This window comes from Carettochelys insculpta, chromosome 3 (assembly GCF_033958435.1).
Source record: "Carettochelys insculpta isolate YL-2023 chromosome 3, ASM3395843v1, whole genome shotgun sequence".
NCBI lineage: Eukaryota > Metazoa > Chordata > Testudines > Carettochelyidae > Carettochelys > Carettochelys insculpta.
The window spans coordinates 178,251,953-178,267,421 of NC_134139.1; the positions used below are offsets into that span (position 1 = coordinate 178,251,953).

General features: G+C 39.8%; 1 protein-coding gene across 3 annotated transcripts in view; it reads right to left on the reverse strand.

Moving 5' to 3' along the window:
* Nucleotides 1-15,469, reverse strand: part of MBOAT2 (membrane bound glycerophospholipid O-acyltransferase 2) — a 181,869-nt gene that overhangs the window by 60,150 nt on the left and 106,250 nt on the right. For 2 of the 3 annotated variants that reach the window (XM_074988943.1, XM_074988944.1), the window contains exon 5: nucleotides 13,268-13,323. The exons of the other annotated variant lie outside the window; for it this stretch is intronic. In XM_074988943.1, the coding sequence (XP_074845044.1) occupies nucleotides 13,268-13,323 (56 nt within the window). The remainder of the gene's footprint in view (nucleotides 1-13,267; nucleotides 13,324-15,469) is intronic. 3 annotated transcript variants of the gene reach the window in all.

The window sequence follows — 15,469 nt, forward strand, 5'->3', positions numbered from 1 at the left end:
CAGGAGTGGGCAATAATTTTTGATGGAGGGCCATGCCAAGATTTGGTAAGTGGTCAAGGGCCACACTTCTCTATGGAGAGGGTATGAGGCCTGGGATGGAGGTTGGGTGCAGAAGGGATTTTGGTTTCTGGCCAATCAGAGCTGAGAGATTTTGCTGGGAATGGGAGCACTGTGCAAAGCTCTCCTTCTTCTGCATTGCAGAGAGCCACAGGATGCAGCCAGCCTCTTTGGGTGTTGCTGCTCCCTGCCACAGGTGGTGCCATATCCACTGTCTGGATTAAAAGGTTTGGCAAGCTTGCCAAGATGGATCTGGATCTGCAGAATGCATCCTGCCAGACCCTGTTGTAAACAGATACTGTAATTAAGTTTTAACTTGGTCGTTTCATAACACATATTTGGGTGTTGAAAATATTTTTGATCCCCTACTGTGGTTCACTTCAGCATGACAGATTCCAATATGAGCAACCTTGTCCCTTTTCTATGCACAGCTGTTAAAGCAGAGTCACATAAAGCAGCTTCTCCTTCTAAAAGGATAAAACAAGAGCTGCATTAAGCACTCCCATCCTCTTGGATGGACAGCTTCACTTCCATGACACTGCTAGGTTAGGAAACCAAGCATCTAATCGGGATTATGTTTCCTGGTCTTTGTGCTCACATCACTGTGGAAGAAAGAGATATCTACCAATCCACCATTTAGCCTACTTGAATTTTTTCACCTTTATGGGTTCAAGGAAATCTAATGATCTAGTCAAGCGGAAAAGTTACTTTTCTAACAAAAAGAAACAGTTAAGCACAAGAAAGTGTTGGGATCACATCACAAGCCCAGCTGTTCCTAAGTATGTTTTCAGTTTCAGGTGTTCAAATGTATCTTCAACAATAGCATAATTCTGAGGTTCAAAAATTCTATTATGCAGATCTCTGCATTATGTAAATCTTTTCTCTGTCACCGAAGCTCAGATAACAAGAAAGTTTGGATAGCAGAGCAGAGACCCCTCCCCTCCCTGGACAAGGCGGGGAGCACAGTGCAGCTCTGATGCCATGAGAATGAGAAAGTGGGGACAATGACAGCAGAGCTGTAAAGGACTCCCTTTGCTGCTGCTCCTGTCCTCAGGATTATCTGAATTAAAGCTGTGTCCCCAATGGGCAGGGGGGAGTTAACCACTAGTTGGATAAGCCTTGAGCCCAGGGAGGGGGAGAGAGGCAGGGGCCCCAGCCAACTTCCCAGGAAATATCTGCCACTGGGCGGGTTGAGCAGAGGAAACCCCTATGTCCTGACACTGTTCCACAGTAGCAGTGCTGCATGGCTGGGGTGGGGGAAGCCCCTAGCTCCCCTGACCCTGGCAGAAGTCTTGCAGTGCCAGGGCAAGCCCCTAAGAACCCCCAACTCTGGTCCCCTGCAAAAGTGCAGGAGGTTCTGAGGGAAGCCCCACTGTGGCTGTGGGACTGGAGAAACTCTCACTCCCTGACACAGCCTCAGGCCTGGGGACTGAGCTTCTCCACTATTGGGGCTGCAATGGTGGGAGGAGGCAGAACTGAGCAAACATGTGGCTGGGACCACAATGGGGGTGGGGGGGCAGAATAGAAAGATCATGGGTGAAACGAGCGGGCCCAGGGGAAGGGGCAAAAAGGGGTGGGGCTATGGGCAGGGCCACAGGCAGACAGAGCAGAATGGAGGCAGGTTCGCAAGCAGAAGTCTTGCTATTTGTAAAACATTATACATTATAGTACAAAAGAAGAGTCAAGAGATAACAGTTTTGGTTGTCACTATGGCATTGGCAGCAATAAAAGCAAAACAGAGCACAGATGTCCATGGAATTAAATAGCACAGGCTACACCACAGAATTTTAGCATTCAGAGAGCAATACAAAGAAATGTACCTGGACTTAAAATTATGCTGGAAAACAAACACAAGTTGAGTGCCATTAAACAAATGGTGTGCATTGTAATCATGAAGTTACTCTTGTGAAAGTGATATTGAGGCATTAATCAAAATATCAATAGCAAAAACTGCATGAAAGTTACAAAATATAGTTGAAGATACACTAAAAGAAAGGAAATAATGAAAGCATCAAATTAATAAAAAATAATCTAGGTTCACTAACTTATTTAAAATCAAACAAATTCAAACAGAACAGATGCATTTGAAAAATAAGGTCATGGAAAAGCAGCTACTATTTTCTGTTGTGAACCTGCTAAGATTTATTACATAAGAACTCGACTTCTCATGGTGGTCCATGAACAAAAGAGATGTAATATGTAGTAGACTTGGCCAACAAAATACAATTCCTAAAATCTGCATTATGACCTTTAAACAAGAAAAACCTACATTTCAGAAAGAGCAATCCCTGAAACCTGGTAACTTTTCTGCTAATCTTAAAAGTATATGTCTCCTGTGTCTTACTCCTGGGCTTCTGGCCTCTATTCGTCCCACTGGTCCCACTGAAGGGCCCAGTTGCCCTCGCTGGGGTGAGCAGTGGTCTGGGGGGAACATGGGCCCCACTACTCATGCTGGGTTCTGGCCCAGGGACCCAATGTGGCTGCTACTGGGGAGGGCAGATTCTCTTAACCCGTAGCGTACTAGCTCTTCTCCCTGGGCCACCTACCCTGCTGATTCCCCAATGCCTTGTCCAGGCTGGAGCAGTAGCAACTCCTCCCTCTTGGTCTGCTCTGGCTGGGTGACCAGTTCTTCCCAGCCTATAGTTGAGCCTGGGGTTACCAGGGCTAGGAAGCCCACCCACTTGCTGCTGAAGCTCCTCTCAGACCTACTCTCTTCCACTACTCTGGTCTCACCACCTCTCTCCACTCACCTCTCACACTCTTCCCCTGTCCTTCCCTCTGTAAAGGGTTTTTAAAGGCCTCTTATAACGCCAGTCTTGAAGACAGCTGGCCCCAATTAGACTGAGCCACCTGCGACCCAGCTACCTGTGATTGCCCTGCTGCTGCTCCACAGGCCCTTCTGCTTGTTTGGGCTCCCTCTGAAGGGGTCCTCTGCCCTGGCCCTGCCCCACTATGCTACACTTTTTATTCACCATTCATAGGGATGCCAGCAGTGTTCCCATGACCCTTCCCTCACCTCCCATCCCCTAGCATTGACTCCAGAACCCCACAACTGCTGCCCCTACAGGACCAGTGCAATCCTAGTTGCATCTGTCAGTATAACTTTAAAAAAAAATAGCACAACAATCAGCAATTCAGACTGGTAACTTGTATCATTTTTCTGGGTATTTGTTGATAGTGAAACCACAACTGAGGTGCAGTAGTAGCTTGACTGCTAAAAAAAAAAAAAAGTGAATGGACTGAGGACTACATCTAGGATTCCCGGATTTTAAGACACGCTAAACTAATATTAAAGGTATTTGGAAGGTTTTGAAGGATGTGCTGGTGTTCTTCTGCTAAACACAGTGTTCGCAGTGGGGTGAAGGTGAAGAAAGGCAAGATGATTGAAAACAGGAGGGAATTACACACACACACACACAAAAAATTATGGAAAGAAACACATTCTTCAGAACTTAAATTTATGAGTATTAATACTGGATGCCAGAACTACTGCTGTAAATACCTCTTCTATGGCAAAATGCATTACTTTGGGTGAGTAGCCAACCAAATTTCCAGTAGCTATTAATCAATTTGAACTGTACTGTTTAAGGTTTGATTTTTTTCTTTGAGTTTTTAACCATGCAATTCATCTTAGAAGATGCCAAGATTCAACTGTCCAGAATCAGTAAATGTTTACCTATGTGAATATCTAACACACACTCAAATTTCTATAATTTCTGGGCCTCAATGATGTCATATAGCAATGAGTTCCATAATTTAAGACATTATATTATACTGAAAAACATTTCTCTCTCAACTTTTGACCTTCTGCCTTTCACTTTCGTTGCACATTCTTTTGTGTGCTGGAGGGTCCTATATTAAGACAGAGGGTAATCAAAAAGCCATGGTTACCCCACACATACATCACTGGAGTGTTTCTGCATTTCTGTATCAGTATTTATCCAACTATGACTCCATAATTGCCATAACTCCTGTATGAATTACCTTTCATTTGTCAACAATATATTTCTCTGCTGCTCTTTTCCTGTAAGAATGGCCATACTGGGTCAGACCAAAGGTCCATCCAGCCCAGTATCCCGTCTGCCGACAGTGGCCAATGCCAAGTGCCCCAGAGAAGGAGAACAGAAGACAATGATCAAGTGATTTATCTCCTGCCATCCATCTCCTGCCCTTGTTCTGAAGGCTAGGGCACCATACTTTACCCCTGGCTAATAGCCATTTATGGACCTAACCTGCAAAAAGTTATCGAGCTCTTTTTTAAACCCTAATAGAGTCCTGGCCTTCATAGCCTCCTCCGGCAAGGAGTTCCACAGGTTGACTGTGCGCTCTGTGAAGAAAAATTTCCTTTTATTAGTTTTGAACCTACTACCCATCAATTTCATTTGGTGTCCCCTAGTTCTTGTATTATGGGAAAAGGTAAATAATTTTTCTATGTTCACTTTCTCCACACCATTCATGATTTTATATACCTCTATCAGATCACCCCTCAATCGCCTCTTTTCCAGACTGAAAAGTCCCAGTCTCTCTTGCCTCTCCCCATATGGGACCCGTTCCAAGCCCCTAATCATCTTAGTCGCCCTTTTCTGTACCTTTTCTAATGCCAATATATCTTTTTTGAGGTGATGAGACCACATCTGCACGCAGTACTCAAGATGTGGGCGTACCATAGTTTTATATAGGGGAAGTATGATATCTTTTGTCTTATTATCGATCCCTTTTTTAATAATTCCTAACATCCTATTTGCTTTACTAACTGCCGCTGCACACTGCGTGGATGTCTTCAGAGAACTATCCACTATAACTCCAAGATCCCTTTCCTGATCTGTCGTAGCTAAATTTGACCCCCTCATGTTCTACATGTAATTTGGGTTATTCTTTCCAATGTGCATTACCTTACACTTACCCACATTAAATTTCATTTGCCATTTTGCTGCCCAATCACTCAGTGTACATCCAGTTTTGTCCGGCTACATCTGCACAACACACTTCATGCCAGTAAGTGCTGTGAAAAGGTGTGATTCTTGACCAACTTAGTCATGTTGGCAGAAAGTCTAAGTAAAGATGCAGTTATACAGGATCAACCACAAGTTTTTCAGTATATTATTAATTATTACTATGGCATTTAGAAGCTCTAGTCACAGACCAAGACCCTAGTCAGAGTTCAGGAGCTCATTATGCTTGTCATCAGTGATTTCTTGAAGCTCACTTTCCTTTCAGAAAATGACAGCTAGCTATCACTGGTAATCCTCAAGTGGCTAATTAGACTGAGCCACTATCCAGAGATTTTGTCACAACTGGGGCAAGCATTTCCCAATGGAAAGGGTAGATCTGGATTGTTGTGTTGGGTTGCATGACATTCTTTCCTCTTTTCCTTGTTCTCTATTTCCTGTTGTCTACGTTGGATTTCAAAATACTGAGATTCTTGTCACAAGGTCTTTTTTCCATTTGGATCAGTTAAAGGCTTGGGTTCCCATGAGTTTATGTTAATATTGCACTTCTTCATGTTGGCTTTGAGGGTGTCTTAAGTGCTTTTTTGCCCAAATCTATTAGCCATGGCTCAGTTGTGAGAACATGATTTGCTTTGGGAATCAATATTCCAGCATTGAAAGAACATGACCAGTGCAACTAGAGCTGGGGATGGGTGCTCATTGCTTCAGTGCTAAAGGTTCCACTTTGGAACAGAACACTGATATTGGTGTGTCACCCATCCCTCTTGATTTTGAAGTTTTTGCAATAGTACTGTTAATGATCATAGTCCAGAATCTTGAGACATCTATTATGTGCGACTGAGGTTTTGACAGCATTAAAAAAAAAACAAGAATACAACAGCCTGGTACATGGGAAGGTTACTTTGATTCCCAATGTGACGAACTTTAAAGACATGTTTTCTCAAGTGTCTGAAAGCTGAACTGGCACATTGACAAGGAAATTCAACACCACTTTCAATGTCAGTTTTCTGTGACTGATGGTTGTTGAGGTAAAGAAAGTGTTCAGTGTTCTTCAGGGTCTTTCTATCAGTCTAAAAAGCAGCATCAGGTTTTCTGGTTATTAAGCGTGAGGCTGCCAAGTGGCTACATAGGGCCAAGTCATCCACATACAGGAGTTCAATGATGGATTTAGTAATAGTCTTTATCATGGATTAGACACAAATGAGGTTGAAGAGCTTGACATCCATTCTGTATTGAATGTCAAGTCCAGAGGGGAGCATCTCCACCTCGAGGAGGATGATAGCAAAGAAGATGGAGAAAAGGGTTAGAGTGATGACACATCATCAACAACCATGGTTCAGTGCCCCTTGGAGTCTGATGCACCTCTCACTATTTCCTACTATTTCTCCTTATCTGGTGTGGAGTGGCTTAGTTTCTGTTGACTAGCTCCGCACCAATCTACTATATCTACCTAACTCTCTGTGGGGTCTTCCTCTCTGATTCAAACCATCCATCATGCCGAATACCAGGATATTGATTTTTACTCATCGTTCATGCTACAGATATGCCCAAATAGCTATAGCTTCCATTGTATAACTTTCTGCAGTACATTCTCTTTCAGCTGTATCTTCTTATATAATTCCTCATTGGTGACCTTCTGCATCCACCCTATTCTCAGGATCTTTCTATGACAACTCCTCTCAAACATGAACATCCTTCTCTTAGAATCTTTTGTTATCATCCATGTCTCACATCTGTACAACATGCTGCTGAATACACAAGTTTTCAAGATGCTCAGCTTCGTTCGTAAGCTAAATAGCTTTGCTTTTCCAGATCTTATCCATCGCCTTCAAACTTGCCCTGGCTTTCACTATTCTAGTTGATATTTCCTTCTTATAGTCTAGCTCATACGTCATGTTGTTCCCCAGATACGTGAACTTCTCTACATTCTCTAGTTCGATCCTGTCTACACTGATCTTCTTTCCTATTTCCTTATCTCCAAATACCATTATTTTCATTTTATTGACGTTCATATTTGCTTAATTCCTATCTGCACTAGGGTCTATTTTTGGATGCATTGCTGATAACCATCACAGAGATGTTAGCATGGAAAAGTCAAAGGATGTCAACAAAATTTGGGTGGGCATCCACATTTAATAATTCTCCACAAAACTTCACTACTGATTACGTAGAATGCTTTCATGAGTTCAAAGAAGGCCATGCATAGCAATTGATGTTGCTTGCTGCACTTTTCCTGAAGTTTGTGGGCAGCAAAGTCAAAGACCAGATCCCACTGTGCTACACACTGTCAAACAACTTATTTCACTCATAGGAATAATTTTATGACATTGGTACAAAGCATTTCTTGCTGGGTATGGCTGCACCCTCAATAAGGACTGCTTTGCTATCCACGGTCTACAGCTTATAAAAAACTTGATGTTAATGGCATGATAGATGTTTGTTTTCATTTTAGGACCAGAGAGAGAAGGAGAATATTTTTTACATATATTCAATATGTCATACAAAATTATACAGCAATATGAGAAACATTTTGGCATCAAAAAGAATCAACTTTAACCGATTCTAACATTCATCCAGCTGTGCAACTAGCTACCTTGATATCCACTCAGAGTCTCCTACTCGGCCTAGTCTGTTGTTTATTCATTTCCGCATTTTGTTACTTATTATTCTCTGATATCTTACACTCAGCACTAAATAATTTTCATTCCTCTATTCTGCACATACTTTATACAAGAGATGCTTTTAAAAACGAAACCAAATCTCTGCCATTTTGTAACTACCTTATTCAAATGAAAATATTCTTCTACCTCCCACATAATGGGCCTTTTAGTACAAAGAATGCAATACAAATTAACTTTTCAATGTACTGATTGTTTTGTATATTACTGAAATAAGTCATTTAATACATTTGAGGACTGTGCCCCTGTATAAGCCAGATTTCCTATTTTCAGTCCATTTATACAGTCACCTTTGTTCCTACTCACACAGCCCTCAAGGCTGGACTGTCCTTTTCTTCCCAAGCATACAAAATTTCATCACAAGGGTCATCTAAAGGTATGTCAACACTGCCCATACTACTGTGATATGGGCAGTGTCATCACTCTGTCACCAGGGGAGAGCTCTCCCAGCGATAAAAAGCCCATCTTGAATGAGGGATGATAGGTTTACTGATGGAAGTCTGCCTCCTGGTAATAAAGCTCTGTCTATACTAGTGCTTTCAAGCACTAAAACTTTTATTTTGGGGGGCGGAGGGAGTACCACATCCCTGAACAATTAAAATTTTAGCACTGAAAGTGGCAATGTAGACACAGTCTAAGACTTCCTTATGCGACAAAGAATAAGACTACTCAAACTTTAAATAGGGAAATGTGTTATACCAAAGATGCAAAAGAATGAAGTTTAAGATTTAACTATAGAGTGCAAAATTCTATGCTATTTTATAATACATACAATCCAAGGGTTTGCCCCTACCAAATCTGCCACTAAAAATGAGCACACAGAGACATTTTAAAAGACTGCACACTAGGCTCACAGAAAGTGCAAATATAGATTGTAACAAATGTAGCAATACTCTAATAATTACCAGTAAGGTATCTGCCTCTGTTACTGGTGTGATGGCTTGGTATTGTATATGGCAATGGATATTTCATCCTCAGAATATGTCAGACCGCAGAGCTTAATTACACAGCAAAAGAGGCCCTGTCTAATAGTCAAAAAACTTGCACTGAAGGGGTATGAAAAGATAATTTTAGAATGAGTAGTGTTCCTTATGGTGGTAGGGAACAATGCAAGCAGTTTGAACAAGATGTAGTAGACTGACAGATCCAGACTAAGAATCCCAAAGGGTGAGACTTCACTGCAAAGGTAACCTGAACTATAACACAGTACCTGTCAACACACAAAAACTCTTCAATTCCAATTCACTGTCAGTGCTGCTTTTAACTCAGTTTGGCTGCTCTGGGAGGTGTCATTGGCCAAAATTTGAGGTAGCACAATTTGTCATCCACTAACAGAGAATTCTAAGGGGCAGTGCCACTCAAACAGTAGTAATCCTCCAATGTCTACCCACAATTCCCTAGAACCATAATTTTCTTGCCATCTACCTATTCTTTATCTCCAGTCTGGAAGTCACCAACTAATCATATAGGCAAGTTCAGGGTTTGGAACTCAGAGTTCCACACTGTTTCCGTACAAAGCTCAACTTCATTAGAATGTCACCAGGAAAACATATCCCCAGGATACCACCAGATGGCCAGAGCCTGACATGTGGGTTCTGGTGGCAAGGAAAAGGATTTCAAAATCAAAATCTAGAAATCAAAGTTCCATCATGCTGACTTCAACAAGCTGGGAGAGAAATAGGAGGATTGGGATTCCTTTAGATAAATTTATTCTGTTCTGATAACTTAAAATGTCCGCACATATAACTTATATCATATGAAGCATCAGATGACAGTTAATGTGTTGTTAAGTTGTTTTAAAAACCTTTTTTCTCTAGTGTTTTGTTCCAGCTACTACACAAAAATACTGTGTTTGATTGATATCACTGGCCACATATTACTAAAGTGAAGTGCAGGCTTCCCAAACCCAGTTGCATCTGCAATGTGATGAGTGTGACATATCAGATGCAATCCAAACCAGTAAGTAGCTGTGTCACCCCCGCCCTGTAACCTTGCTACTGTAGTCATGAATCTGAACTGCTCAACCTCCAGTGTGCCACCAGTACCACTCCCAGCTTCTTCGACTTTTCATCCAGACCTTGGATCCGGGGACACCTGGAGTATTCAAAGATTTGCTGCTTCCAAAGAAACAGACCTTTCTAGCTTACCAGTTCCACCTCAGATCACAGCTCCCCTTAACACACAACACTTCAATATGTTTATAGTTAAATTATGGTGTTTTTTTAAATAAAGTATACAGATTTAAACAGTAGCAAATTACCATATTAGAAACAGTTACATAAAAAATAAGATCATAATAAGCATTCTAGAGCCTAGACTTGGTTAACAAGTCACTCACATTTCTAACTAATTATTGCTCACCAAAGTCCTTGCAGAATGTTGTTGTTTGGCTGGTTATAACCCTCTTTTCACAATACAAGCATAATATTAGGTTGCCTCCAAGGTGAAGGATTCTATGTGTTTTTCTGCATGCCAAGAGATACTAGACCAATGTTTCTTAAACTATGTTCCATGGAACACTGATGGTCCATAACTACTCACAGGTATGCATGAGCATCTGACACTTTTTTGATTACCACACACTGATGGTATATATTTTCTTTTATTAAAATCAGATGCAACGTTACTTCTTCATCGCTGATACGTGATTATTTCATTTTGCTTTTGTTGTGTATGTTGCTGTTTGGTTTTGGTGGCTTGTTTTTTTCTTTTTCGTCTGACAACAATTTTTTTAAAGAAAATTTTCTTAGGTGTTCCACATTTTGTCTCAAAAAGTTTAAGAAACTCTGTAATAGACAAATGTTTTGTCTTTATTTGTAAAAAGGACATTCTCCTGCTGGTTTTTGTTTATAGTCTTCCTCTCTTGTTGACTTTACAATCTCTTATTTAGCCCCTGGCTAAGTATGCAAACAGGCATACATTTTCAGGCATGTCTGTTACCTCCCACCTGCAAGGAACATTTCCAAAACATGTCAGCTCAGGTGGCTGCCTTAATTCCAAGATATTAACAACATAATTTTCAGTAAGGATATTATCCACACATATATTTTGCAGTGGTTACAACAACCTGTGGGCTACTGGCGCTGAATAGAGATCTCACATGGCACTGTTCATTAAAATATTATGCAAATATCTAACACAAGATATTATTGTAAAATGCACGTGCTGTGCCTCAACCAGTTGGCAGCAAGAAGGTTCAGGATCACCCTGAGTTCTTTAGACTTCAAAACCCTGGGTATTTAGTAATCATGATTATAGTCTGTGAAATACTTTTGAATGTATTTTCCTCTGAAAGATTTCAGCTAACCATCACCTTCTCTGGTGTCCCGTACATATTTTGTATTCCACCCCCTTCAATGAATAGAACTCAACACCCATTTTCCCCTATAATAATATGATACTGAAATAAAATATAATGAGTTGAGATGTTCTGTGCCATATCTCAGCCTTGAGCAAATGTCTATTTTATAAGTTAAAAAATTTAGAAAAGTGTGACAAGCTAATTTCTACACCACAGTGCAAAAATGATAGAAAAAATGGGATCATTTTAAAATTTTGCCTTTGCTGTTTTCGAGCAAAGAGAGGCTAAAGACAAGAGTGAAAGTCACTGAACCAGTACACACCAGGGCTTATGATGCAGAGGAATTCCAGTGAGTATCTTAATTTGAATTTTCTAAAATTCATTTGAGGAATTCTGGAATTCAAACTACAAACTTTAAAACAGACATTTTAAAGGGTACTGCCTTATTGTTAGGATTGTAATAGATGTAAGAATAGTTTACACATACATCTTTTTGAATAGGTCTCTTTGTATTCTGAAAGACTGAAGTGAAACAGTCATAGGTAACACCAACTGACTGAGCAAGTGGAAGGAGCAAAATCATTGTGCTTTACCCTCACAAAGTATAAATATAGAACTAACTGGAGAAAGGCCAACTCAGTCATGGTCATTCTTTCCTCTCCCTCTTACATTGTCAACATTAGGTAGGTTATGCACGTAAAGAGATATGCATACAAAGGGCTGAAGCAATATTTAATTCCTGCAGCCTTCTAAAATACAATACAATACAATACAATACAATACCAGTGAGACAACCCAGACTGGAAGATACCATTATAGTGCGTTACTAGGACAGATTAGATGACTTACAATTTGCATGCCAAATCCAAATTATTCCATAACAAATGCATTTATTTAAATATTTTCTCGCTGAGATAGATAGACTCATGAGATACATATCATATTTTCATGAATTTCCCAAGGGGAAACAATCACAGAGTTTATCAAGCAACCTTCAGTGCAACAAAAACGATATGATGCACAACAATCTGAAATAACAAAAGATTTTTTCAGCCGCAATTTTAGTTCATTTTAACCAAAGCTTTTAAAAACAATGGATAGTAATTTTAATAAACACAAATATAGCTGCCTGACTCAATGGAACAGATAATGTGCTCTAGCAGTTTGGGGCTATAAACCCAGAAATCATCCTTTCCATAATTAATCCTGTCTCTCAGTATTTTAAAATTAATAAAATTAGTCCAGGGGGTTAGCCATGTTAATCTGTAGCTTCCCAAATAACACGGAGTGTGAATTGAAGACACATTGTCACTCTCTATTAATGGTCCAGTGTTTCCCAAAGTGTGGCACGCGTACCACCAGTGGTACATAAAGGACTTCAAGGAGAAGATGGAAGAAAATAAATTACTTAAAATCAGAAGATAAGCACTGGGACGGCATTGGGAGAAGGGGTATGCCGATAAGGCCAAACTCCTGCAAGGAGTATGCAAATGTTTTAAGTTCAGTAAACACTGGTTCAGACTATCATTCTTATTTCTCAAAATGACCAAGAAATCTAATTGGACCATAAAACAACCTGATATCAATCATTTCTTTGAATTCCACCCTTTCTACTCACTTGCATATGTCACACACTGTGACAGTTCACCTCCTGTCAACTGTTCTCTAAGCATTTAAGAAATCAATATAACAATACCGCCTCTGTTTATACCTAAACATGTTAGCAATATTCAATTTACATAGTTTTATTGATACTATATCCAATAAAATTCACAGAAACTCATACATAATAATTAAACATAGAATAGAACAAAGTTAGGAAAAGAAGAAAAAAGTACAAAGTCTTTCTTCTCTACTTATTCTCTTATTAGTAAAAGTAGTATTATGTCATATAAAGTCATAGCAACTAGAATCTGTTCTACCAATTTTTCAATCTGACACTGATCTCTGAATGTGGGGATTCTGTTTGGGTAAGTCATAAGGGAGCTAGGCCCCAGTTCAATCTTTAGGTGACATATGGTTATTTCTGCACAGTAAGACTTATTTTCATAGCTTGCATTCTGTGCAAGCTACCATGGTTGCTGCTGAACTGGCCCCATGACAAACAGTTAAAGAACCAACTATTGAGATAAAAGGACAAATCTCTCCCACTAGTCCCCAAAATGTGTAGCAGGATTATAATATTCACAGCAAAAACTCATGATTTAATTTTCTGAAAAATAAACTGAAGGAAAATTATAAAAAAAATACACTAGTGAAGAATGCATTTCAAGAAGTCTTACCATCATGAATCTCATAAGCCAAACTAGTGATCTTCTGTGTAATTATCATCATTGGGCTGTTACAAGGGAAAAAATAAAGATATTTTAAATAAGAATATCCATATTTTAATTTCACATTTAAAATTGGGAAAATGTTAAACTACCATTCCCCAGCTGAAGATCAACAGGAGAAGACAAAATGTGTAACTGCTGGAGCTTCTTAGCTCTGTAGAATTTTCTTGGTCTTACATTCATTTACACAGTGAAGAGAAAATATTCCTTAAATACAGAAAGTCAGTCCACCTAAGAACGAAGATCTAAAACTATGCAGGATTTAAGCTGTTTGGTTAAGCTGTTTGGTAAAGGTGGGGTTGGCCTATAAGAATATAGGTAAGAATTGAATTTTTTGGCTCCTCCTTTTTTCTGTCCTCTGTTCCTTCTTGTTCTGTCCAGTCATGAGGGAGACAGACACAGAATATCTCCCTCCAAGAACAGGCCCTCCAATCTTCTGTAAGTAAGGTAAAGTTTAGATAAGTCCATTAGGCTTTATTGTTTTATGGTTTGGGAAGTGGGATCTGATGTTTGTGCACTTTTTAGAAATGTTCTTTTACTCTCCTTATAGCTAAGTTCTAGGCCCATGGTGGAGACTCCCCATGTGTTTTACTTTGTGACTCTTACATCTAGTCATGAGGCTTGCAATATGAATATTGTTGTAATAATAAAAGTTCTCTCTTTTTCTTTTTATTAACCTGGTATTGGTTACTGTTTGTGTCCTGTTTTTTTTACTTTTGGGGCTGAGATTTCCCAAGTAGTCTCTCCCTGGTTTCCTTATTATTACTTGGGTGGTGGCAACGAATTTTATCCCCAAAATCTAAGGCTTTTAGGATTTGTGGGGGGGAGTTTATACCAAAACCTGGTAGATATGGTTTTGGAGGTACTTTTGCTGGCCCCCACTTCTGCATTTGTTTTGCTAGAGTGGGGAAGGAGCCATGACAACAGGTCTCACACCTCAATGTTTCTTACATATCTCACACCTCATTTGCATATTCTTGTGTGATCTCGCTTCCAGAAGAGCCTTTTCTGGCAGCAAAAACAGCTGTGTAGATGGGGCTCCTTCCAAAATGGAATCTGATTTCAAAAGAACCCTTTTTCCTGTTTTGTTTTAGGAAGAAGGGTTCTTTCAAAAAAGGGGTTTGCTTTGGAAGGAACACATCTACATGGCTGTTTTTGCATCCTGAAAAATCTGTTCCGGAAGCAAAACTGTGCAAGGATATGCAAATGAGGCATGGGATATGTAAATATGTCCTATTTGCATCTCTGACCTCACTCATTTGCATTCCGCTACTGAAAGTGGAATGCAGTGTAGCTGCCACCAAACTGCTAACGGGTTAAAAAAGCCAGCTACAAAGATGTTGCAGCTGTCACAATATCAAACATTACAAACGCAGGACATTCACTGTTAAAGTACTATTGATGATTATTTCTCCTCTGTTCATATACTTGAATGTTTTGATGTATTGCTCTTTTATACCCAACCTCTAAAACGCTCTTCCAAAGAAAACTAAGAATATGAAGTTAGATGTTGCTTAGGTCATGGTGACTTACGATTTCATGTTGCCATTTTAGTCACACAGTAACCTACTCAGCTTCTATATTATGCTGTTTGTTGTGTTTTTAATCTGTGTTGTGCGTTCTGAATTAAGTATTTGTCTGATATGATATTCTGCTGCTATACTGAATATCTACTGGACATTTCTAGTATGCCCATCACATGGTAGCTAATGACTACATGATTACACCAGTAATCACCAAACAACTAACTAAGAGCCTGGAAGGTAAACCACGTGTGAAATGAAAATTGCAATATATACAGGGTATTTCACTGCAACTGCCTGTTCTACTCTTTACAGAGTGATGCTTCTGTCCAAAGCAGCTTAGTCTGCACTTCATTGGCCCTAACGATCACTGTGTAGCCTGCCAGGAATTCTTGATCTTTTATAGGTTGAAGTCTTCATTGTGTCTGAATTTTGTATTACTTTTTAAGAAGTCTGTGCAGGGCTAGAAACTCACTCTCACTTCGCCCCGTGGTAACAGTTTACAGATGAGCAGTTGCTTAAAGTCCCTGGTCTCCGAGCAAAAAAATACAGTAATTTCATATGAACAGTAAGTACCCCCTGAGTTAAGGTAAGAGCTGGAATAAATTTTTGGACTGGTAATTCTCTT